This window comes from Phalacrocorax aristotelis, chromosome 17 (genome assembly GCF_949628215.1).
Source record: "Phalacrocorax aristotelis chromosome 17, bGulAri2.1, whole genome shotgun sequence".
NCBI classification, from domain to species: Eukaryota; Metazoa; Chordata; class Aves; order Suliformes; family Phalacrocoracidae; genus Phalacrocorax; species Phalacrocorax aristotelis.
Window position 1 is genome coordinate 13272143 of NC_134292.1, and position 26553 is coordinate 13298695.

At 38.3% G+C, this 26553-nt stretch overlaps 1 protein-coding gene across 5 annotated transcripts in view; it reads left to right on the forward strand.

The window, feature by feature from the left end:
* RALGPS1 (Ral GEF with PH domain and SH3 binding motif 1) overlaps positions 1–26553 on the forward strand; it is a 150964-nt gene that overhangs the window by 91300 nt on the left and 33111 nt on the right. For all 5 annotated transcript variants that reach the window (XR_012663463.1, XM_075111966.1, XM_075111965.1 and 2 more), the window contains 2 exons: positions 20823–20960; positions 22658–22751. Coding sequence is in view for 4 of the 5 variants with exons in the window: in XM_075111966.1 (XP_074968067.1) it covers positions 20823–20960; positions 22658–22751 (232 nt within the window). In the remaining variant the exon portion in view is untranslated. The remainder of the gene's footprint in view (positions 1–20822; positions 20961–22657; positions 22752–26553) is intronic.

The window sequence follows — 26553 nt, forward strand, 5'->3', positions numbered from 1 at the left end:
GAGCATGTTTCTCATTTGATTAGTGCGAAGTTTTACTATTTCCCTGGAACCTCTAAAAATTTGCTCTTACGGAACTTTCTGTGTAGAATTCTTCTGGTCATTCACTGTCACTTCCGGTTTTTAAAAAGATTTTTAAAATTAATGTAAAATTTGTCTTTAAGATGTATTCATAACTTGCTCAGAATCTTGCAAAGAAATTATCAAAATTAAAAGTGAAACTTTACAATACAAAAATGTTCTTTTTTTTTAGCTACTGTCTATCAACAGTTTGGCAAACCAAACTCTTATTTTACTGTCATTGTTCATCATAGGCATCTTTAGAAAGCTATACCGTATTGAAATAATGCGTTCATAGCTTTTTCAAGCAGTTTTAAATATCTTTGGGTTTTGAAAAAGTGGAGGAAACCAATAACAGAGCACTTAGATTAATCAAAGAACAAATAAAGACATTTAAAGATACTAGATTAAAACAAACTCTATTTCTCTTCAAGTTAAAATGTGGACAGGTAGTGGCTGTTTTAATAATAAATTATTTCTATCATAAAAATGAATGTCTACTATGTCAGAAAACACATCTAAATATATTACGCTAGTAATTCAGTATGCCTTAGGCTATTTAAGTTTCTCGTACCTTTACTGTATGGCCTGGGATTCCTGCAGGGATTATTAGCACCTCTTATTAGTTACTGTTATATTATTATTTTCTAATTTAACTCAAAAGCTTACTCCTTCCTGTATCTAAAGAAAGAGGACAGAAACCTAGGGACTGAAGTGGTCATGTTAGTGCTATTAAGTAGCATAGTCTGGATACTTGAGATTAAAGAAGTGCAAAGCTTTTCCAGTGCATTAGTTTCGTACTGAAGAAGCTAATTTAATTGAACTAGAATGTGATAATTCTATTCATTTTTGAAAGATTTTTTTTCTTAATTTCTGCTTAAAGAGCTAGGAAGGTGATTCCCTACCTAGGCTACTGCTTGAGTTGAGCATTTAATTTTCATTTTAAAATTAACATTTTCAGATTCCTTGCTCTTGTAGAAAAACACAGGTTTCTAACTTGCTGTTATATCCCAGAGCACCAAGCGTTTTGGAAATACAAGGTTTCCCAAGGATAAAGTTCTTTATTTAGGACCATATTTATAAGTCATCCATAACCACTTTTAAGCTCTTTAACATATGCTTCAGCTCCATTGATTTTAGGGCACCTAAATAAGTGCAGTTAAATGCCTAAAAATTTTACCCAATGAAAGAGGCTAAATAGGGACTTCTCTTGTAGCATGGTTATATAGTCATGAATAGTCCTTTACGGATAATGGTGTTATCAATAAAAATATTTGGAAGATCAAAAATAGCCAAACCCTACTTGTTTGATTGTCCTCTTTCCTGAATAAGAATCAACCTATTACACAGATCAACCTTCTGATTAGGCGCTGAGTGCTTTTTTTTGTCTTTTTAAAGCTGTCTAAATAGCCTGTACCTGGGAAGTTTTGTATATGGCTCATTCCAAACTGTGTATGACAAAGCTGCCTTATTTCTTCAGTCTGTTGCAGTTTTGTCTATTGGGAAAAATAAAGTTGTGTCAACTTAATAGGTGATGGGGAGCTTTTATTTGGGCGTGCCAAGTATTCATAGGATATCTGAATTGTTTGGGTAACACTAGGTGTTTGCCCCTTGGGAAGGATTGAGGAGAAAAATGGGATTAGGTTTTTTGTGGGCATTCTGCTTGGACCAAATGTGAATGCCTTTTACTTGGATTTGTAATACTATGAAGTGGAGTTCATTGCCTTTGTTAAAGGCTTTAGGCCGGATGACGTGATTTTCCAACCATTTCGTAGTTGTTCCATTTGTTTTTCATACTGAGAATCTCAGAGATCAGCTTATATTTAAATCTGTGATTGAAGGACAACAGATCCTACCAATAGTAGGATACTAATAGCCAGTTATTTTTGGCTGTGAAAGCTGACAGTTGTCTTCACTTACAGTAATTCAATCAGCAATGACTAGTATAATGCTAGACTTGGCTTTGAGGACTAGTGAAAATACTGTAAAACAGCGGGTCACAGAAGTTAAGTTTGAGTCAGTGATCAGAAGCTCAAGGGAAACAAAATAGATAAGATTGAGCCAATCTTAAAAAGACAATCTGAGAAATCAAACTGATTAGTTTTTCAGACAGTGCAGTTCAGTTGCTGAATTCATTTGCCACAAGATCTTTTGAAACCAAAAATATAAAAAACCCCAAGTGTGTGTGGAGAAATAGCAGGAAAAAGAAAAAGTGAAGAGGCAGACTCAGAGAAGAAATGTTGTAAAGGAAAAATACCACCCAGACTTAAACACAAAAGTGTTTATACAAGATCTGTCTCAGGAAGTCCCTAAACCACAGCTCGCTGCTGACGGGAAGCTACATCTGGAAAACAACTATTGTACCTTTGCCTTTCTCTCCTGTATTCTTTTTCGAAGCATTCTGTTTTCTGATACTGGATGACATATGTTTTAAAATGTTGAAATGAATCACTATTACAATATTTAATCTTCTGTAATATATTTTTCCTGATTCATGGGAAAAGCATTAGGAACTAGTTGGGTTTGGGGGAAGAATTTAAAAAAATTGGCAGTACGCTTGAGAAAATCTGATTTGCTCAGAGGGAAAGCTTTGCTAGGAAGTGCCAGACAGCTTCAGAATATTTTAGTGTTTCAGTGGATGATTTTCATCAGTCAGAGCTGATTTGGGGCCTAAAACCCTGAACATAATTCCAGCTGAATTACTGGTAACTTTTTTCTTTCACACACTGGTATCTTATTTTGAAAGTTGCTTGGTTTATGGTGTGCTTACTCGTCTGTTTTTTCTATATTAGACTTCATTGCTATAGTGACAAAGGTGGAATGGTTAATTCCAGTGATCTATCAGGGTGAGGTTATTTAGGAAACACCATGGGATTGTTTCCTTCTTTTAGTTTTGGGATGGCTAAGTACAAAGCAATGATAATGTTTTATTTCTTTGATTGAATGCAGATAAGAGGAATGGTTGAAAATGAGTTAGTTGAGTTAAACAGGTTTCTTTGGTGTTCCATGTGATAGTGACTTTCTGAGAAGACTGGAATGTTTACTGACATTCTTGAATGGCCTTTTGGTTAGCAGCCCTGCTTCTAAAAGATTTTCTTTTGAGGTCACCAGTGTGCTTGAGTGAAAAAGAGCAAAACTTTATATAGGTCAGTGAGTCTTTGTTTGCATGAGGTGCAACATGATGGTAGGCAGGTCAGTTGAGGATTTGTTATATCAAAAGGTAAGAAAGAATGTCTCCTAGGAGTTTTTTTTTCTCTGAAGCACTTTAAATCAGCTGTCAGACTGAATAGTCAGTTCACTGAAATTATATTACTTTCATTTACTTTAAAACTTGTGAATTTTTAACCATGCTGAAATGTCACTGTGGAAGCACTAGTATTTCCAGCTGTTTCTGCCAAGCATTAGTAGAAAACGCCTGTCATATTAAGTCACTGTTACTTTCTTTGTATTCCTAACAGTACTGATGTTACCCATTAGTTTAGTTTAAAGTCTCTTTGGAGAGCAGGACTCTCTACAAATAAATGCTGCCATGGTAGACCTGAGAAACCATGGGAAGGTTAATGAAGTTTGAAAAGGCTAGTCTATGTCTGTAACACTCCTGGAAGTAATACTACCGCAATTAAAAGAATCGGTAGTTTTGTTAATGACATATGTTCTTTCCCAGAAAGACTGTTTCTGGGAAATGCAATTTAATGGTTTAAGTTAGCAGAGGTTAAGTTAGCAGTTACCTCTGCCTGAGGTAGACATTTCAGTGTTGAGCTTTTGATTAAAGAGCAAATTACAATTACTCTTCTGATTAGCAAATGAAGCTCAGGAAAATAAAACCTTCCATCCAGAACTACTCAGTGAAATAAACTCTATTCACCACATTTTTTACTAATTTATTACTTGGTGAAAAATACTTAACTCCAAGCTTACTCTTTCTTATTTAGTGGTTGTTAATAAAGAATTGAAGAGTTAGGTTGAACAGTTTGAGGCACATGTAGTTATGTTGTGCTTTGGCTTTGTTCTTAATCTTTGTTCTTATGACTCAAGACATAAAATAGACATGACTTAAAAAAAACCGTAAGCATTTTACAATCACGTTGGTGGATAGAGCTATAATAAGGAACAGGCCGTTGTCACACACTTGGTCCAGGGAAGAGAAGGATTCTTTGTAAACTTGTCCAAAAACTAGAATGCTCACAGCTTCCAGTTTACCAGCTTTCTCAGCGAAAACTTCAGTGAAAAAAAAGTAAATTTTTTCTGTTTTATACATCCAGGGAATCTTCAGTAATGTGCTTTGTATTTACTTTCCCTTCTTCTGTTCGATTCTCATAATCTTTCACTTTTAACATATAACACTGCAATACAGCATCTAGTATAAGATACTTTTGAACATCTCAAAATAGTTTAAGGTCTGCATTTCAGAATGTACAAATATATGCAGGTTGTTAGGGTAGAGTGAACGAGCAAAAATGCTTAGTAGAAAGGAAGTAAGCTGTTATACATCCTGGAAAGGATTTTTGTGTATTTTCTACAGACTGATTTACTTATTAAAAATAATTATAGAGGTAATAAGAGACAAGAAAACAGCTCTTCTTGTAGTAATGACTGCAGATGTGGGCAAATATCAGGTTGCTGTATGAATATTTCCTCATTTCTTACAGCTCTCATTAATGGGAGTTCTAACATGGGAGCTAAGCAGGTCTAGATACATGATACACTTTGTGTGGCCGTAGTTAGACCAGAATCAATGTGATGAACCACCCACATGAGTAGCTTGAGGAAGCTGTCTTGGTAAAATGTATTGTTATTCATTTGATGCGTCTTTTTTCTTTAGGTAAGTCTCTGTTAAATGTTGGTTTTCCTTGATACTGGTTACAGTTTTCCTGTAACAAAACACTTGCACTTCATTACAAGATGCACATTTTTTATTCTTTGACTTGGAAAACTGAGAGGGAAGTTTAATGTGGGATTGGTTTTTGACTAACTTTGACCTCTAGAGTGAAAGGAGTAGACTAACATTTAATTTCCTACTTAGATTCTTTTTAGTGCTGTTCCTGTAAATGTTGTAAAAATAATTTTGATTCCTTCTTGATGCGCACATCAAAAGTGAAATTAATTTCACGGTATTAAGAAAGAATATGTTCTTGTACGGTGCAGCTATTTTGTTTGCATGCGCTGAAATGATTTCCCACAGTGTACTTACGTTTTACCTAAATATACATTTTAGAAATAGAATTTTTCACTGTCATATTACTGTAAAAAGTATGGTGTTTAGTAAGGGCATAATCTGCTGAAATATCTGTCACAATTGGTATTCTCTATCTATGGTTCTGTCAGCATGCACATAGTACAGTGTGCAGGCCAGTTCCATAGCCACGTCAGCAAGTTGCAGGGGATAGGAAAAAATCATACAGAAATGGGGCCTCTGGAGGTCATTTGGTTCAACCTCCTATTCAGTGCAGGGCTAACTTAAGAACTGGATTAGGTTACTCAAGACCTTGTCCAGCTGAGTTTTTGTAAACCTCCAGAGATGGGGATTCACAGCCTTTCTGGGCAATGGTATAGTGCTTAACCCCTCTTAAAGTGATTTTTGGGGGGAGTGGCTGTGGTTTTTTTAGTTTTTTTTTTTTCTTTTCCCTATTCTAATTGGAATTTCCACTGCTGCAGCTTGTGTCAGTTGCTTCTTGTCCTGTCACAGTGCATCTCTGAGAAAAATCTGTTCTCTACAACTCCCACACACACTCCTTTTTGTTAGGGAAATAACCACAATTAGGTACTGTGCCTCTGGCCCATCTCTTCCCCAGGCTCCACAAGCCCAGTTCCTTAGGCCTGTCCATCTGCCAAGTGCTCCTGCCCCCAGGCCATTTTGGTGGTGCTGTGCTGGCCTCTCTCCCATTTAACGACTGTCCTGAACAGAGGTGCAGAACGTCTGTGCTGCAGCATTCCAGATGTGGCCTCACCGCTGCCACGTAGATACAAAGAATTTATCTTTGAAACCTTTTTGAAAATGAACTGTATTCTGTTTGGTTGTCACCTCTGTGCACATAGTAACATTGCATTTTATAAGAAAGCATGCTACTAAGCAATGTTTCCCTCAAACAGCGTGTTGTAATCTACCTTAAAGTTAAATTTGTTATGTTGCTTTCTTAAAAGCCATAGATGGCTAGACAGTTACTTTTCTCCTTGTAGGTCAGATCAGGGATATCTAAAAAGTTGATGTATTCAAGCTAGCAGCTAAGGCTTAACCAGGCGTTGCAGCTTCTGAGAAGGCAGTGTGATCTGAACCCTTTCTCTTTTACTGGAGCTGGTGATCACTATTTTTTTTTAGGTAAAGAAGGAGCCAAAAGAAACAGGGCAGTATAGGAGGTGCTCTTGGCAGAGGGTGGAATTAAAAGTTGTATCAGTGCTGGAATTTTGTTTCGATTTTTATTGAATGAATGCTTTATTTTAAAGATGCTCATGCTTTTCAAGGAACTTGTGGAGGAATAATGTAGTTGCTTATTATATCCCATTGTTGAAGCTGTTGCTTTTGAGTGGAACTGCTTTTGTACTCACATGCATAATATAACAATGAGAGTGTAGTTTCCATTACTATTGTTATCCATTTTTAAAAAATATATTTGCCATTACTGTTAAGTTCAGCTGGAATAAATCTTTTAATACTTTATGGAAGCATTGTCTTTTTTAAAAATATAAACTGATTTTAGGTTGTTTTCTGACAGAGATAACAGACTACAACTATTTTAACTTTTTTTAACAAATTGTACATAACAACATTTGTTGTTTGCAATTACCTCTTCTTGTTTGCTAGGAAGTAAAATAATTTTCAGAACATTTGCTCCAGTTATTCAATTATTTGGGGTTTTGTGTTTGATAAATGGAGGTAGAGTTGAATATTAGAGGTATGCTATGTATAGGTGTTATATTGACACAGTTTTTGAATCCGTGGAGTACATTTGCCTGAATGATCCCTAAGTTTTATTCAGATGAATGCTGTCTACACTGGAAACCTACTGAAGTAGTTGTTCCAGTGAATGTCTCAATTTGGATGTGATCATTCCTGAGGAATGCTGGGCCTGTAATAGACTATCTGTTCCAGAGTAAATATTCCAAAATAGTTTGTCTATGCTTTCCAGGTACAGACAAGCCCAGAGCGGTAATGTGGTGTTCCAGTACTGTTTTCTGGTTCTGAAACCAGAAAAGAGAGAAATTGATGTTTGCATCGTAAACATATGAATGATTATTGTTCTGAGAGAAGTTATTTTGATTCAATTAAGAAGTTTCATACAATCTATCTAGAACACAGCCTGGTACAGAACATCTCTGGGGTTTGGGTTGATATATTGCTATTTCAAGTAAAAAAATACTGCAGGCTTGCATGCTGTGCATACTGTGCTTTTTTGCTCAGCATAAGATGTAATGCTGTTTCAGGTACAATGTTGGCATTGATTATCTCTAATTAAAAGAGTTATTAATGCATTCTTGCTTATTCACCAGACTAGTTTTACAACGTATTTAAATGTGTATCCTACCAATATCAAGTTTAAATTTTGTTAGTTGATGTTGCTGGGGTTGATTGAGCCAAAACAAGGTGCAGTGTCTAGCTGTTTTTATAGGGTCAGTTTGCATGTATCTCATAATAAGAGATTGCTTGAAGTACTTGCTTTATTCACAGTTAAAATCAGTGTCAGTTGTCTGCCTGTACATGCATAGCCTTGCTACAACAAATTAGTCCATATAACTGCTGTACTCCAAACTGTCCTACAATAATCGACGTGTAGGCATAAGCTAGCATATTTATCACACTTACCATAGAATAATAGAGTCATGGCTGGAAGGGATCCCTGGAGATCATCTGGTCCAGCCTTCCATTGAAAGCAGGGCCATAGGTTAGGTTATCAAGGGTCCTATCAAGCCAAATCTGAATATTACCAGCAAGGGGAGATGCACTCCTCCTCTGGGGAACCCACTCCAATGTTTAATTGTTCTCACAGTGAAGAATTTTTGCTAATACGAAGACAGAATTTCCCTATCACCTCTTGTCCTGTTGCTGTGTATCACTCTGAAGAGAGTCACGAGCAGGGTTCCCCAGGGCTCAGTGTTGGGGCCAGTCTTGTTTAATATCTTCATCAATGATCTGGATGAGGGGATCGAGTGTGCCCTCAGTCAGTTTGCAGGCAACACCAAGTTGGGCAGGACTGTCGATCTGATCAAGGGCAGGAAGGCTCTGCAGAGGGACCTGGACAGGCTGGATCCATGGGCTGAGGCCAGTTGTGTGAGGTTTAACAAGGCCAAGTGCCGGGTCCTGCCCTTGGGTCACACCAACCCCAGGCAACGCTCCAGGCCTGGGGCAGAGGGGCTGGAAAGTGCCCGGCGGAGAAGGCCCTGGGGGTGCTGGCTGACAGCTGGCTGGGCATGAGCCAGCAGTGCCCAGGTGGCCAAGGAGGCCACCAGCCCCCGGGCTTGTGTCAGCACTGGTGTGGCCAGCAGGAGCCGGGCAGGGATGGGGCCCCTGTGCTCGGCCCTGGTGAGGCCCCACCTCGAATGCTGGGCTCAGGTTTGGGCCCCTCGGGACAAGAAGGACATTGAGGTGCTGGAGTGTGTCCAGAGGAGGGTAATAGAGCTGGGGCAGGGTCTGGAGGGCAAGTCTTACATGGAGAGCTTGATGGGACTGGGGTTGTTTAGTCTGGGGAAGAGGAGGCTGAGGGCAGACTTTGTGAGTATTCATACTCTCATTAAACTGATGATAGGCAAGGGGAGATGCCAGAAAACTGCAAGAATGGCTGTTCTGGAATTTGGAACTTTGTAAGTAGAAGTTAAAAATATATTTTTAATTGAGAAAGTTTTTTGTCTACTTGACTCAGCCTCATTATAGTTCTGCATTTGTGTGTGATGCTGATGCTATGTTCTGTCTAGCTGGCATCAGAGAGGAGTGATAAACCTGGTCGTAATCCCACCTTTACTTTCCTGTGAGTGATTCCATTCACTTGGCCACTGTGCCAGCAATACGTATTACAAATCACATGTTGTTGCCTTGGCAAAGATTTGCCTTCAGTTGTTTTTAGAGTACTCCAAGTCCTACCAAGGTTAACCAATATATTTGGTTTTGTAGAAAAATTTTCCAGCCTGTAGTCCATGGAAAATATCCAGTCGTCTTGAAACCAGTGATACCACAAAGCTGTTGGCTTTTCTTTCTATGAGCTAATCTCCTAAGAATGGTGTCTTTGGTTTTACAGACTGCTGACACTAGTGATTTGGACTTTCTACCACTTAGTTAATTGATAAGTTGCTTTCTCTCTGTCCTCTGCTTTATTTAGTATGATACAACCACACTAGTGTGTGTGGGAAAAGGCTTTCATAAATAGAGCTGACTGTATATTGGAAACATATTTTTGTCTCTTCTGGTTTTCCTATCAAACCAGTGTCATTATTCAACTTCGGGGTAGAAAAAAGGAAAAATGATTACTTTCCATAGGTTCCCTTCTCTTATGCATGCCAGTTACTGCGTGTCTTGTAGACACTGCTTCCTGTACTAAAAGAATGCTCTATACCCAGACATCGTGCTACACTGCAGCATATGTGCATTCAGGGGCTTCTGGGTTGTGAATCTCTTTAGAAAGTCTATGTGATGATAAGTAGGGAACTAAATTTGTTCATTAAAACATTTAACTTCCCCCCCCCCCCTTATAGCATGTGTTTTTGTGTGGTTGTCATAGTAACAGTACAATTTACTAAACAAATGTGGAAGATTATTATAGTACTTGATACAAATATTAAGTAAGAATAACAAATTGAAGTCCCCAGGCTAATCTGAAATACTTCTCCATCAGTTAATTATTCTTTGCAACAAAGTAGTGAATGTCTGGCTAACAAAAATCCCATACAGTAGCTGTTTTCTAACTTATTTGCAGAATTGCACTGACCCTTAGCAGAGCATTATGCACTAAAAAGTATATGTCAGGTATACAGTAGTGGTGTGCTTTAACCATGCAATTTTGGGTTTGCTAGCCCTACTATTTCACAGGATAGTTTTATATCCATTATAAAAAAAGAGTAAAAAGAAAAATTGATAAGGATGCAAGTTTTCAGTCTTTATCTCCAGTGTTTTTCTCACAGTCAGTTTTGCCACAGTGTGTATTTGTGAGGCAATTTTAGATACTGTAAGCTTTGAATTACACCTTGTGCCTGCAAATTGTCGTAAGCCCCCAAAAGAGATTAGAAATTCTGAATTGTTAAGAATAAATGGTGCTGCTGCTTCTACAGGCTACACATCATTACATATTTCCTATAAGGATTTTAAGCCCCGCTGTTGTTAAGTCTTCCTAGTCATAATACTTATTTTCATGAGGTCTTTCTGACAAGGAAATGCTGTCTCTCTCACTGAACTCGTGGAAAATAGAGGATGACAATAACTTGCTCAGGTCAGAGAATTTTGTGACAGAACAGAAAATCCCAGATTTTCTGCCTTCCAGGCAAAAAACCAGATTTCCATTTGTTTCTGCTACTGTGGTTTAAAGTAGTACCATCCCACCTTTTCTCATTGGTATAACTCTGTACATGTGACTTACTGGTCTGAAAGTATTTTGTCTTTCATAGCATGTTATGTCAGTCTGCCTTAATGAGGAACAAATCACACACCATAGCTGTTCATGAAAACTTTAAAGCTTATATGCTTGAGCTGAGGTTCATCAGAACTGGGTGAAGCTGAGTAACCACTGACTTCAGAAGGCTTGGGATTATTTTGCTTAAGAGCATGTTGTTTGTACTCATCAACTCCGAAGTATGCTTATTTATTATCTGTCTCAGTGCTATTTTCTCTTTCTCAGAAGCCTTGAGTATTGAGTAAAAAAATAATAGGAGAAGCTTAGTTATGAATCAGGACACAAATACACAGACCTAGGTTTGCATCCTGCTGAACACTGCAGTTTTCCATAAATACTTTTTCAATAAAATGTAGCCTTGGAAGTTGTTGTCTGGTGGACGGGGCACTCAAGATCCTTGATCTGGGTGGCGTTGACTAGTGCATTTCAAGGCTACTTTGTTGTTGTACTTCAGTTTCCTGGTCTTTAAACTGTCAGTAATATTCATGCTTTGTTTGAGCTCTGCAATAAAAATTTAAGAGCTAGGTATTACAGTTCTTTTTGCCAATTTAAAAATAATCAGTCCCGTTTACACAGTGTGATTTCCACTGATAAATTTAGTCCTGGATTATTTGGCCATGCTTTTCCTTAGTCTATGTTATTATTTCCATTATACCATAAACTAATGAATACTGTGTTGTTGGCATACAATATCCAGCTGCAAAATTAGTTCGAGTAACAATGGAGAAAAGTCAGTATCATTGGAAAATGTTTTGCCTGTGGAAGCAGCTGCCCATGAGCTCACCCTCTGGAAAATATCCTGATGGCTTCACATCTTAGCAAGCTTTTTTCAGTGCACAGTAGCACAAATGTAAGCCAAGGTTTGAAAAGCTAGTGCTGTGTGTTTTCTTTGGCATATGGCAACCCCAAGCCTTTCCTTTGAGAAGCAGGTCTTAAAGTCTTTTGCTGAAGGGAATAATTTTGTGATTCCTCTGAGCAAAATAAACTGATTCTCATCTATTCCTATTATCACATCATATATATAGAAGAGTTCAAAATGCTGCTGCCCAGATGAAGGCTGGTAACGCTAAAAAAAAAAAAAAAATCAACTCCCCAAAAAACCGCCTAATCATCCTCTTGCTTTAAAAGGAGGGAGGGAGAACAATACCATTGAAAAGGTGTAGCTCGATTTGTATTTACAAAGAATGTGTTCTGTTACATTCCAACATGTTAAATTCAGTTTAATTTTTTATTGGCATCCATCAGTTTAGTTTCTTTCTTCCTGCACCCCACTACCCATAAAAAGCCCATTTCCTTACACTTTCATTTGGAATTTACAGGACCTGTGCTAAGCTCCCCCCATCCCCCTCCTTTTTGTTGTTCATGTATGTCGTTGGTCCTCATCCATATATTGTCCTGGAAAATTTACTGTTTGTTCAGAAGAAACACAGCTACTGAAACAGATCGAGAGGGTGTTTATACCCTTGATACCAATGAGAATTGCTGCAAACTTGCTCAAAATAGCTAGAAAGTAGCCTTGAACTAAGTTGCCATAAGTTGCAGCATAGAGGCTCTGAGCAAATAGAATTTTTACAGCCTTTACCCTAACTACATTGTGATGCAGCAGTTGACAAGAGGGGACAGTGAAGAGCTGCTACATGGAATCTAAATCTAGGTAGGATGTCCAGGTCATGGAGAAATCTTGGTCGCTCAATCTGGTTTTACGCAGCATCAGACTGCTACAGAGCCATTCCAGTACGGGGGTTGTATTCGGATGTGTGAGGTGCCTGGTCTGTGTTGGCAGTGTGTAAATGTTGGTAACTCTCGTGTGTTGGATGATGGCTCAAGCAGCTCCCAGTACGATTGGACCTCCTGTAAAAGGTAGGTTTAGAAGAAATAGGAACTGGGGTTTGGATGGTTGATTTTGCCCCCTTAAAATGTAAATAAGATTGGAATATGGAAACAATGCAGATACAAGCAGGATGAAGGTGCTACTTATGTTTATCTGGTTTGTGTTTCTCTAGTATGGTGTGTTAAATCTGAGATGTGAAATCCCAGAGGTGTAAAATCTACTATGAGATGTAATAAATTAGTATGTGTACCCGTAATTTTCACAAGAGTGAGAAAGGACAAAGGAAGAGTAGGAGTTGCTGATCTTGACAAATCTGTAGGAAATTGTCTTCTAAACAGATGAAGTCTTTGATTTTTTCTATCCCCGCCACCCCTCCACTTTTGTATATACTTTGTTAATCCAGGCACTCTTAGAAACAGCAAAGACCAGACAAATCTAAACCAAGAAACCAGAGAGAATGGAATGAGCATACAGAAGAGGGATGAGCTGTCTTCAGGCCACACTGGGAAAAGCCTTGTTCCCAAGGGAGAGATGATTTCTTCTAGGATACTTTTTTTAACAGTCAAGTTCAGGTCATTGAATAGTTTACTTATGGTGTATATGTACGTGCAGTACACTGACTTACTTGGCAGAGACTGCTAGTCTTCCTGCAAAGCTGAGGAAATTAGGCAACGTAAGGAGTGGTAAATGGAAAGAGCAATGCTGTAGGATTTTTAACGTAAAATGGCAGCGAGCACCAGCGACCATCAGAAATAGCCCTTGTTACAGTTACCAGTAGGCAGTGTATTGGGAAATCGGCTGTGATCTTGTAGATTTAAAATATTGTCCACAATAATGTATAAATGTACAAAACTAACCATGCTGGCCTTTTCAGCTAATATTATTAAACTAAAATATAATTTTCTGTTGTTTCTAAGCATGTGGACAGAGGCAAAAGTATACTGCTGTAGGTAGGTTAACAGAGCTGTACTCAAAGCATACACAGAAAGCAAACTCAATCACTTCCTTTAAACGTTGCTCATCTTTTGGGTTAGGATTATACTGTACTTGAGAGAAGTAGAAGCATATCAGCATACTTAATCCATAGGTCCAGAACCCCAAACTAATAATACAGATTACAAAAATTGAGACTATTTTTGTTAGGAAAAATGAAACAGTTATTGAAAACATACATAACTTTTAATGATACACAGTTCTGTCTTTCTAGAGATAGAAACATGTAGAGATGGAAATGAAGACAAGCTCAGAGTGGTTTTAGGAAGGTACTAAACCGCAGCTTGCTTTTAAGTTAAAACCATTAAGATGGTCTGAGTCATATGAACCTCTCCTTTATAAACTATATGTTTATCTATGAGATATATTGCTTTTTCAAGAGAGAGTACTTCTAATAGGGGAAGAAAATTTTTAAAGGTCTGGTCTGGGCTGGTGAACTAGGTTAAACTAGACTGTAAAACTTGAACCTGATTCTAAGCATCTTTTTTCTTTGTTTTCACTCCAGTGTGACTGGAAATTCCAGTTGGCTTATATGTCGTTAAGGTGTTAATCCAAGTCTATTCCACTCATTTATAAGGACTAAACATACTTTTTGGTTTTGGTGGGGCTCTCAAAATACCTTTGGCCTCTGGAGCACTCAAATCTATTGTGTCAGTGGGTCTGACAGGGATATGGTTCATTCTTAGTCCAAATTCACAGGTCGTTGGGGGTTGAGAGGCAAGTTAGTCATGGCCTGATGCTTTCCTAGCAAAGCATTAACAGCTCATAATGAACCGAGTTTGTTCTTGCTTATCACTGCCTCTGTGTCTACTTCTTAATTTTTGAATGACAGTTCATATAGTTTCTTCACCCATTTCTCCCTAAGCAGTAGAAGGATTTTCCAGAATGCGTGAATGAATACGCTAAGAACTAAAATTAGGTAGGCACTTGCATTCTGGCTAATGCTGGACATAATCCAGTGTGACCCAGTGAGCCACTTACTTGTTAAGGTAGCAGAGATTTGAGGAAACAGGTATGTAGCAAGCACAGCACTAGTGAGAAGAAGCCTTGCAAGGAATTTCCATAAAGTATTCCTAAGTCTCAGAGCAGAACCATTAATGGAGATGTTCTGGATGGCGCTTGAGATATGAAAAATTCCATGGCAAGACTGAATCTGAACTATAAAACTATGTAATAGTGAAGAATGGGGTGTACTCAACGTGTGAATGAGATTTTGCTCATGCAGATACTTGGTACGTATTAAAATCTAACAAAATCGTCAGGTCTGTCTGAGTGTTTTTGTTTGTTTTGTTTTATTTTCCTTCATAAGTTGTGAAGAAGAAAACCTTAGTAAGCCACATGGCTTTTCTTAAATATGCTAGACTATTGCAGGTGGTCTGTAACTTCTAGCTCAATATGGTAGTAATGAGACATTACTAGAGAACGTATAAGAACATTTTAATTTCAGGAAAAAAATTGTATTTTCCTAGATGGAAATCTTATTTCCAGGGTGGATTGTTTTTTTTTTTTAATCTGAGTAAGTTTGGGGCATACTTAGTACCAGGAGATTATAGGAAAATAATTTGGTTTCACTGCACACACTTAATACACTTCCAAAGATCTGATAATTATCAGTAATTAACGTGAGGATACTGAAATTCTCTCATGAGTGTGTTGCTTAGGTGTGCTCCATGCATTTCACCGTAGTGGCTTTCCTTCCCTTTTAAAAAATAGTGTTTGACTAGCATAGTTGCATTTTCTGTTGTTTTAGTAGCTTGGAATTTATGAAGAAAATGTAATGTTCTAAAGCTAGATCATGAGCCCACTAGCGATATTCCTGAAAATAAGAGTGCTTTTTTCAAACACGGCAAGAAAACATGGGGCAGAGGGGGAGCCATTAATTATAAAGGTGCTCAAAAAACAGTGTGGAAAATCTAATGTGGATATAGGGTAGATTTTTATGGTGCACAAGTTATTTTCCTGCTCAAAAGAATGTTCCTTTCTTTGTTATGCAGAAAAGAAGCACTAACTTCCCTGCACAGCTCATGTAATAGTTTAGGAATATATTAAATTAAAGTCTGCCTTTTAGCTGACCCTAAATGTTTGAGCAATCCTTTCAAGAAAAATCAGACTGAAGTAATGTTTTTGAGACACTGTAGCAATAGCTGCAGTGATCCCCGAATGGAGCACATACAGTGATTTCTATTCAGTCTATTTGAATACAGCATTCACAACAGACTCAGTATGTTTTGTACAGCTTTTTATCCCTGCATTCATAAAGGGTTTCCCTTCCAGGGCCACTGAGGTCAGTAAGAGTTTTGTGAATGACATCTGAGACTAGGAGCTTATGCTGTTTGTCTTTTTAACTAAATTACACAGCCAAAAAATAGCAGCACTTAACCAGGCAAAGATGTCTGTGATGCTTGGTTTTTTCTACTGTGTGTCAACATCTAGCAAATTTTCTGAATACTGACTTACGAAAACTATTTCATTTGTATATCATCATGCTTTCAAAAGATACTGCATTTACTAACCCTTCTTCTAAGCTTTGGAAATAAGAATTATCTCTTTCAAAGAAAGAATTGGGGATTTATATGTTAGGAGCTTCAGGATGACCTCAGCAGAGGTGGAAGAGCCAATAGCACAGGAATATCAAGTCTCTGAGACCTCTTGGCAATCAGGTACTGGGAATATGAGTCCCAAGACTTGGACAATATTATAATTTGCAGTCTGAGGAAAATACGCTTACACAAAAATATTTTCTCTAATGAGCATTTTATTTTGGGCTGCTTGCTAACAAGAGGAACTAAAAACATCCTTTGTATGTATTTTCTGAACTGGAGTAACAACTATAAACTTGCAATGGTTTTGTACTCAGCGCTTACAGAAACGGTATAAAGATGTTCCTGAAAAGCCATGGTTGTTTTTGGAAAGGATAAAATGGGTCAGGTTCCATCCTCCCTGCAGAGTTTCACAGGCAGATTCGGTGTCTGAGACCATCCTGCACATGTTAGGAGATGCAGTGAAATGCTGTGCTGTTGCTACAGATTACAGCGCAGTTCTACAGAACTGAAATTTTATCCTGTGTTCCTGACAGGTTCTCAGCTGAGTTTGATGGGTGGAATAGAAACCAACAGTAAACAATCAGGAAGATACCAGCAGTGGTCTTGTGCCAGAGGATTTAGATTATAGGTTGCTTATGTTCACCTGATAATGGATTTGCTGAAATGCCAGAAATGTTAGCATGTTTCAAGTTCTTAGGCTGACTTACCTTTTTCTTCTTGAAGCTGATTTAATTTTCTAGGTTATGTTGTTGTTCCGAACATGCAATTTTTCTGTTCTTACTCAGTTTTTCAAACTGGTAATTTTAATGCTGTAGAAGAACCTGTGTCAGGTTCTAGATTTCACCCAATAATCAGATGATAAATTTTTGTTTTGTGCATGAGAGTGTGTTAGTGTATTTCTGTGCAGTAGAATTTCCCATTTGTTAGTCTCCTTATTTTATTTGGCAGCAAAATGAAGGACAATCCTCCAGCCCTGTGGGTCAAATTCATTGTTTTCGCTACACATTTTGTTGTCAGGGAGGTGTGGCTTATAAAGAAGACAGGCCGTATTCTTCTCAGAGGTGCACAGCAAAAGGACAAGAGGCAACAGTCAGAGCTTGCAACATGGGAAATGACGACTGGATATAAACAAAAAGAAAAAATACTATTAGAATGGTTAAGGAGAAGTGGATTAAGTTGATCAGAGAGTCCTCATCCCTAAACTTGTAAGGGTCTTAGCAACCCTTTCCAGCTTTGATGTAGCGCTGCTTTGAGCAGGAGATTAGACTAGACTGACCTCTGGAGGTCCCTTCTGACCTAAGTTATCCTGTGATTATTTGTGCCAGCACAAAGCGTGTATAAAATGCCACCAGATTGGAATTCTAAGATTCTAATTCTTCTCTAAAAAACCCACCGTTGTACTGCCATAAAGAGGTCTTAGAGTTTATAGATGTGATATGTTTTTACAAACATTTATCTCATCATTCTTCTTTCCTGAGTTTTAATTTCATCCACCTTCTTTGCAGACTGAGATCAGAAATGGAATTATGTATGTCAATTAATAATAGCATGAAGAAAGAATAAATGTTATGTTATTGGGATGGAACTTTAATTTGGGGAATTCTGAGAATGTTTTAAAAAATCATTATATCTAGTTAGTGCAGAAAGAGGGAAGTTATTACTCCTAGGACATGGTCATTTTTATCTGAAACAATATTTGTGTAATATTTAGCTAATAGTAAAACAGTATTTTCCACAGATCACTTAGTATCTCCTAGTACATAAGGTGGTTTGCAAACAGATAAGAGCACACTTCTTAACCCAGTCGGTAACACATACATAGAGGATTAATATAGTCTTTTGTTTCTTTAATCTACTTATTTTCTTCTACCAGTTGAATTTCCACCAAAAACACTCTATAAAATCAAGGCTCACGTCAGCTTAGTTTTCTGGGATCTTAATACTGTGGGCTTTTAAAGCTTTTAGTTTGGTTTTGATTTCTTCTGTGATTTGGAGGAAGGTGTTTCAGGGGATATTTTTGGAGGATGTAGATGTTGAGTCAGACTTCTGTGACACTATTCATAGCTTTTCTAATTTTCAATTAATGTTTGTGTTCTGTGATGTTTTAAGACATTTTCCAAAGTTCACAGGAATTGAAAAGCAAGTGTCAGCGTATTCTGAAAGCGCTGTTCCTGAACTATTAGAGGAGTATGTGAATTGAATGCTAAGGTGAATTGTTGAAAAAGCTGTAATTACAAAGCTGTCTCAAGGGCTTAGGCATTACAGTTGCCATGTGCTATTGTTTCCAGTGGATTCTGCCTCAGTAGAAACTTCTGACAGTGTCGTTTCAGCTGCTTAGCTTGTTTTTAAATAAAATTGTTCTTGATGGAACATGATCTGTTGCTAACCAATGTTTGACATCAACAGCCATGATATTTCAAGGTACACAGAAAAAGGAGCTGATAAGAGTGGATTTTAATAGACCCTTGTCTCAAAACAGGTGAATAATATGTAGCTACAAAATATAGTTTGACCGTGTTTTGTATCAACTCAAAAAAACTGATTAATGTGTCCGTACATTTAGCTGGCAGTTGTCTTTATATCATGTGTGAAAAAGGACTACTGCTTTGAGTTGCCTCAGTTGGTCCAAGCTTTCATGCTGTCTGGAGTGCTTAGTAGAATCGTAGCAAGCGACACATCATTGTGCATAGGATTTTGGGGTTGGTTTTTTTTTTTTTACTAATTCATACAGAATCATCAAGTTTTGAGATGCAAAAAGATTGATTTAGCCCTGCTAGGGCTTAGTTATATTTTGCTCTAAGTTCACTGTTTAAAATGTGGTTTCCCCTTTAAAATGCACATCTAGCAGCATCTGATTTGCGCTTTATCAGTAGAAATAGGAATACTGAAAACTGTATATAAAAGGTTTCTACTGTAAATGGTATTACAGTATTTGGGTTGCATCCACTTCATTATTATTTATCACTACTGGCAAGGACTTTGTGTAAATTTTGTATAAATTGCTTGTAAACCTGTGTTCAAAATTATATGATTACAAATTTAAGCACTTTGTATTTCCTGCAGGTTGACCGTGTAGTTATGGGATTTTTTAAATTAAAAAAAAAGAGTAAAACCTATGTTAAGAATGGATGAAGCTGCACTTTCTTATATTGTCTAGTTTGGGTATGTCTGGCTGTCTCATGGCTCCATGAAGAGGCAAAAGAGAGCAGCAAGTCTCCTTTATATGGTGATTGCCCTCAGTTATTTCAAGAGGTCTTAGTCACAGAGTGCCCAGGGGGCCAAGGACACACTGGAGATGACAAAGTGTATTGTTATAACTCTGCCTCAGCAGAATAACCATTCCACTTCCCGAAGAGATGAAGTATTGTGAATTACAACTCTGTTCCTTCCTATAATCTGCACCCAAGGCCTGATCAACAGAGAGCATAACTGGAAGTCCTAAAATAAATCAATTTTGCATGCACACTCAGCGCCTCTGTACTCCTTCCATGCATTCATATCACTGAAATACTAAAACTGATTATAGTATACTCACAAAAGGCAAGTGTTTCTCTTCCTCATCTTCATTTAAATGCATTCAGTTAGTTACCAGAGGAAATTAATGAGCATTGCATTATGCTTTCATAGTAGCCTTCGTGAGTTTTGCAAGACTGTTGCAGAATTATCTTTCAGTTTTCCAGAGTTAAAACCTAAAACTTTCTCTGCAGCCTCAGTGATGATTCAGTTTTCTCAAAGTGATGATTGTATGTTGTATGTACTTCCCAGTCAGTATTTTTCCTTTTTTTGTGATTGATTTCTAAATGTTCTGGGGCTATAAAAGAAGCCCACTACAAATCATAATGGTATGTGTGAATCAGAATGGCGTGTGTTGATAAAAAGCCGTTGAGTACCATGCAGGAAATGTTGCGCTGTATCCTGAATTCATTTCAGCCTTAATCCTGCCATTTTCTTTCTTGTATAAAGGTAAAAGTACCATACAACAGAGGCTAACTCTGCAAAATACCTGCCTACCAAACACTGGATATAGGTATATTTTTGACGATGAAAATAGCTAACGTCTTGCTGCACACAACTTCTGTATATAATATGCTTCTTCACCAACCAAAAATGACGTTTTGTCTAGTCTCGGTGTTTTGGAAAAGTGCAAACAAATAAGAACAATCAGCATTTTGGCAACTAGAATAATCACCATCATTCAGTGTTTACTGAGAAATCGGGGCCTAGGCAAATAACACCTCCATTTTTTAAATTAAGAAATTAATAAATAAAAACCTTTTCTTTATGCTTTTTTAAGTCATTATATAATGAAAACCTAAAGATCATCCCCTTCTGTCTTCTGGCAGATGCAGCCTTGAGTTTCAGCCAAAATACGCAGTAATATCTTAATGTAGTAAATAGTGGCAGACCTGGAAGGCACTGCAGTGCAGTGCTAAGCTCCGTTGTGGCCAGAAGCTGCTGTGTTTGCCATGAGCTCCATGCAGACTGCCGGTACCGACATCAGCGGTTCGTGGCATCTGTCACTCTTCTTTTTAGTGCCCTTGTTATGGTCCTGCAAATTGCTCATAGTAGACATCAGCCTATATAACTGCACATCAGCAAAATCTTTCCTGTCCTTTTTAAAGAGGTGTAATAGAACTCAAGTGCTAATTATGAAGTTTTTTCAACATGCAAATCCCAAGCCTTCCTTTGTGTAATGAGCACAGAGCACAGTGGGGGTGAATAGTTGCTGGCTGTTATATTCATTAAAAATTATGCAACTATTTCTGTTTGAAACGCTAGATCAATGGTTGGCTGATTTGTTTGTTTCAGGAATATATCTCTTGGATTTAATCTACATTGATTCTGCATATCCCGCTTCAGGCAGCATTATGGAGAATGAACAAAGATCCAATCAAATGAACAATATTCTCCGCATAATAGCTGATCTGCAAGTCTCCTGTAACTATGGTTGGTAAATTTCATTATACCTACTAAGCCTTAACTAAAATTTCTTTAGTACAACATTGTGAAACAGGGGTTCGGCCCTGTGTAAAGGCAACACAAAAGGCTAACGTTGGTAGAGATGAACGCTAGTAAGTGATGTAGCTTCCACTTCTGTGGAGTTTCACTCTTACCAGGAAATTAGACAAATAAGCACGTATTCTAAATTGTAAGAGCTGTAACAGTAGTTGTGCAGCGTTTACTGCTACACGTGGACTACAAAAGCTGTACTTTCAAGTACAGCTATTTTATTTGGGCTATATTCTGTTTCCACCACAGGCAGGCAGTGAGAACTATCTTCATATCTTTCCTTTCCTTTGCAGTACATATGATGTCTTTGGAATGTAGAATGTGTTAATTTCGTTATCATTTTACTGTTAGTATCCTGATGATATGTTTACAGAACAAAATTAAAATATTTTGATCTATACAACAATTGTTAAATTGTGTGTTAGGCTTTTCCACATACCTCACTTGTTGATGAAGTGAGGAACATGAGAGGGCTGCTTCTTTTTGTTAACAAGATTTTAATCTAAAATTCATTTCTGCAATTCTAGCCTGTCAGTGAAGCCTTATGTAAAGAAATGTGCTGGTTTTGGGGTCTTGACAAATACTGAGCATACTGTTGGTGACTTAGCATGACTTTTCATTGCTTAAACATGAAACAAGCTGAAAACCTTGAGAGCAGCTATACAATTAAATAAATTCAGAACATTTAAATGCTACAATTCTGGGGAGTTCTGAACAGAAAAAAAGTAAATGTTATATTGTGAGAAAATGAGGTAAAAAATTACCTGTGTATGCTTAAGTACCCAGCCCTTGTGCTTTGCTGTCAGCTTCAGCATTATAAAGTATGTAAAGGTAAGGACTAGGCATAATAATATATGATTCTGAATAGCTAGATTATTCAGCTATCATGTTCTTATTGTGAGTTTCATTTTGTCTTTGACTACTTTGAATGACAAAGAAACCTCATTATTTCACTGACCCTTTCCTTTTTACAGTTTTGGTGGCTTCCTGCATTGCTATGCATTAATTCTGAGCGGTTTTGTTAAAATAAGAATGAAAATTAAAATACAGCCTTGAAGAAACAACATTCTGGAATAATGGGTGCCTTTAAAACAGTTGTCTTTACAAGAGCATAAAAGTAAAATTAGACACCAGAAGGTGTGTTCCTGTCTATGCACCACGCGTCAAAGGATTTTTCTGTCAATCTGAACTTAGTGCCTGTCTTTCTCGGTGTTCAGCATTGTAATTTTTAAATCTCTTCGCTTCATGTTCACGTGGGAATCACTAACAGCTGTGGCTGCAGGCTTTAATTTCCCCCAGAACAGTGAACAGAAAATTCAAGGAGGGTTTGCAGCAAATAACTCTTTTCCACTTGTGGGATAGCATATGATAAAATCCAGTAGCTTTCATGATGATGAAATGCATCTGTGTTTTCTTTAACGACTGAGCATCACTTTTGCTCAATCAAATCTTTAACATCGTATCAGAGTCAAAGTAATATTTCTGCCAGATGTATTCTTTAGGGAGGTTAAAATTATCTGTTTCTATTAAGATAACCATAAGAACCAGAAAAAAAAACAAACCTGAAAGAATAATGAATTTTGGATGATGTGAATGTCCCATCTTTTTTGTTTGTTTGTTTGAACACTCCACAGATCATCTTACTACACTGCCCCATGTGCAAAAATATTTGAAGTCTGTCCGTTACATTGAAGAACTTCAGAAATTTGTAGAAGATGACAATTATAAGTAAGTACTATTCTTCAGGTTAGGGCAATTTAATGGAAAGATCATTTGGCTATTCGTTTGATTGAGAGTTGAACAAAAAGCTATTAGCTGAAGATGTTTTGGGGTTTATCTGCTGTTCTTAATAGTTTATTAATGGAGCTGATAATACCAGGATGCCTGAGTAAAATCCAGAATGACAGTCTTCCTTTATGACTCTAACCAGATTTGCAAAATGAAATATCTTTGTAGAAGTTGCAAGCAGATGAACGTCTAGTCTTTATTCTATTACATGATGGTTGTATCCTAGGAATTTGTTCAGGAACCCTAAAGCCATCTCCAAGATGTCCAGGATTGACTCATACTAATGTAAATAATATATTTAAAACATTTTCCAATTTCAAATTACTATTTTTAATAAGCTGCTACTTAAGATATAAACCTGACAATTTGGGGGTTTAAGCATGTTACAGGAATGCTTACAAAAGAGGTGGGGAAGAGCCAAGGCACACAATGGTGTGAAATGGACACCATAGAGCACGTTGGTCAATATGCGAATGTGCTCCAGTTAAAGAGGGTGATAATCCCTGGCCAATAATGCTGAAAGAACTAGCACATTAAATCATTGGTCTAGCAGCCAAGGTTTTAAATAACTCAACCAAGGTAGATGCAATGCTATGTAATTAGCTATTGACAAATATAGTACCTCTGTTTAGGTGAACAGAATTAAAAGTATTCAAGGCAAGCAGATGTTGAGTAATATGATGGTGGCATGAAAGATTTTAGAACATGTTTTGGAGAGCAAGACTGCTAATTAACTTATTTAAAATCAGTCTTGTTACTGGTTTTATTAAACACTTCAGTTAAGAGCTTTGTCTCAGAATTTGTGTGTGCTTAGACCATATGCTAATAAAACAGTGTTGGAAAGGTTCATCAAAGTAGAGGATGGTATGGATATCACAAAGGAAGAGTCAGATGGCCTGATGACTAAAATGGTAGTGACACAAAAATCAAAACGTTATATATTTATTCTAACAATAATTTGTGGTGTTGATCAGTAGACATCTGTCAGCAGCAAGATACAGCCATGAAACAACAAATTCATCCCTACTCCCTATCAAATATAGTGTTTCTATTAAAAATTAAATCATTAATACTGCTTCAAAAGGAGCTGGTGAGACCTTATGTGGAGTACTGTATGCAATTTTGGCCATCCATGCTTAGAGTGGGTTTAAAAAAATGCAGGTGCAATCAGGTGAATAAAGTCTGTCTTGTTACACCAGACTTAAAGAACTGTGTTTGGCGTTAGCCTAGAAATGCAGAAGTTCAGGTAATAGAATCACTATGTATAAACACAATTGGGAGAGAATAGGGAGGGTAAAGAGTAATTTAAACTAAATTGTAAAGGTAGCACTAGAATAAATGAATACAAAAATTTAGAAGCGAAATGTTGAAATATGGTTCCTAACCATCAGAGTAATGGAATTCTGGAATGGCTTCTTAATCGGAGTAGTGAAACAAATAATTTAACTAATTTTAAGGTGAAACTTCATCAGCTAATGAAAGCAAGGCTACCAGTTAGCGTTTGTGAAAAGAGCAGGTTCAGTGAATCAGAACACTGTGTATTACCAGTGTGGGTTCATGTACATATGAGCATAAAGAATGACCTACCATAACCATTCTACATTTCTCTGCAATAATAGCTGGTATTGCTGGCATACACATGCAAAATCTTACAGAGACAGTTCAGGGGAAAAAGATGTCACCATAACAGAGACAAAAAACCCACATCTGAGCATAGCACAAGTCAACCAATTTGTCTTTTCTCTTCAGTTTTGAACATAACTGCAGTTGGTGATAACTCCAGCTGCCAAAGCTGTTCCACTCAGCTCTGTTCAGGCCACTCTGCATACAATCCTATTCCTCAGCCAAATCCTCCGAATGGGATTCTAGTGATAAATCTGTGTGGAACTTCGCTTTTCCTGAGAGAATAACTCTTAAGAGTAAAACCATTCAGACAAGGTATTCTTTCAGAAAAACTATGAGTAATTCCAGTTTAAATTTGAAAATCTTATTTTTTTTTCTTTTGACATAGTTACTTGTGAGAATACTTCAATCAAATTTAGCAGTTTTCTTTCTAGGCTTCACTATGGCAAAAAAACCTGGTCTGAAGTCTTCAGAGGTTTTAAGAAGAGGGAAGAATTTTATTCTTAGTAAAGCTGCTGAAGTTTATATACATTGGAGAACTTCGACCTTTTTCTATCATGTTTGTTTCAGCAGAATAAGGCTTTAAATTAAAGTCTATATTCATCAAAACTCATCACAACTACCCTTAAAGAGAACTCTCGTTCCTCTTCCATTTTGTATTTGATAAGAACTTTTTGGATTTTGTTTTGAATATTTGATTTCACATTTTCATCTCAGTTTTCCCTAATGGATCTTCAGTTTCATAGCATTCTCTGGTCCCATGCCAGAAGAAACTGTAAGGCTTGAAAAGGCAAAGAGTGCTAACATTTTAGAGTGGGGAAGGATCTCTTCTCTCTCTTTCCAGTGACAGCTCTTTTTGAGCCAGGGACAGAATTAGTGTACTCTGAGGTACGCTCTCCATCATCTTTGAAAGGTTGTGGAGGACTGGAGGAAAGAAAATGTCACTCCAGTCTTCAAAAAGGGCAAGAAAGAGGACCTGGGAAACTATAGGCCAGTCAGCCTCACCTCCATCCCTGGAAAGTTGACGGAGCAGCTCATCCTGGAGGCCATCTCCAGGCATGTGCTGTGCAGGAAAAGAAGGTTATCAGAAGTAGTCAACATGGATTCACCAAGGGGAGATCATGCTTGACCAACCTGGTAGCCTTCTATGATGGCATGACTGGCTGGGTCGACGAAGGGAGAGCAGTGGATGTTGTTTACCTTGACTTCAGCAAGGCTTTTGATGCTGTCTTCCATCACAGCCTCATAGGTAAGCTTAGGAAGTGTGGGTTGGATGAGAGGACAGTGAGGTGAACAGAGAACTGGCTGAACGGCAGAGCTCAGAGGGTCATGATCAACGAGGCAGAGTCTGCATGGAGGCCTGTAGCTGGTGGTGTTCCCCAGGGGTCTGTGCTGAGTCCCGTCCTGTCCAACATATTCATCAATTACCTGGATGATGGGACAGAGTGTAACCTCAGCAAGTTCGCTGATGACACCAAGCTGGGAGGAGCGGCTGATACACCAGAAGCTGTGCTGCCATCCAGCGAGAACGTGGGCAGGCTGGAGAGCTGGGCCCAGGGGAACCTCATGGAATTCAACAAGAGCCAGAGCAAGGTCCTGCCCCTGGGGAGGAACAACCCCCGGCACCAGCACAGGCTGGGGGTGACCTGCTGGAGAGCGGCTCTGCCGGGAAGGCCCTGGGGGTGCTGGGGGGCAGCGAGGTGACCCTGAGCCAGCATCGTGCCCTTGGGGCCAAGAAGGCCAACGGTGTCCTGGGGTGCATGGAAAGGAGCGTGGCCAGCAGGGCAAGGGAGGTTTTCCTCCCCCTCTGCTCTGCCCCAGTGAGGCCACACCTGCAGTGCTGCGGCCAGTTCTGGGCCCCCCAGTTCAAGAAGGACAGGGAACTGCTGGAGCAAGCCCAGCGCAGAGCTGCCACGGTGATCAGGGGCTGGAGCATCTCCCTTGTGAGGAAAGGCTGAGAGGCCTGGGCTTGTTCAGCCTGGAGAACAGAAGGCTAAGGGGGGATCTTGTCAGTACTTATAAATATCTGAAGGGCGGGTGTCAGGGGGACGGGACTGGACTCTTTTCAGTGGTGCCCAGCACCAGGCCAAGGGGCAGCGGGCACAAGTTGGGACACAGG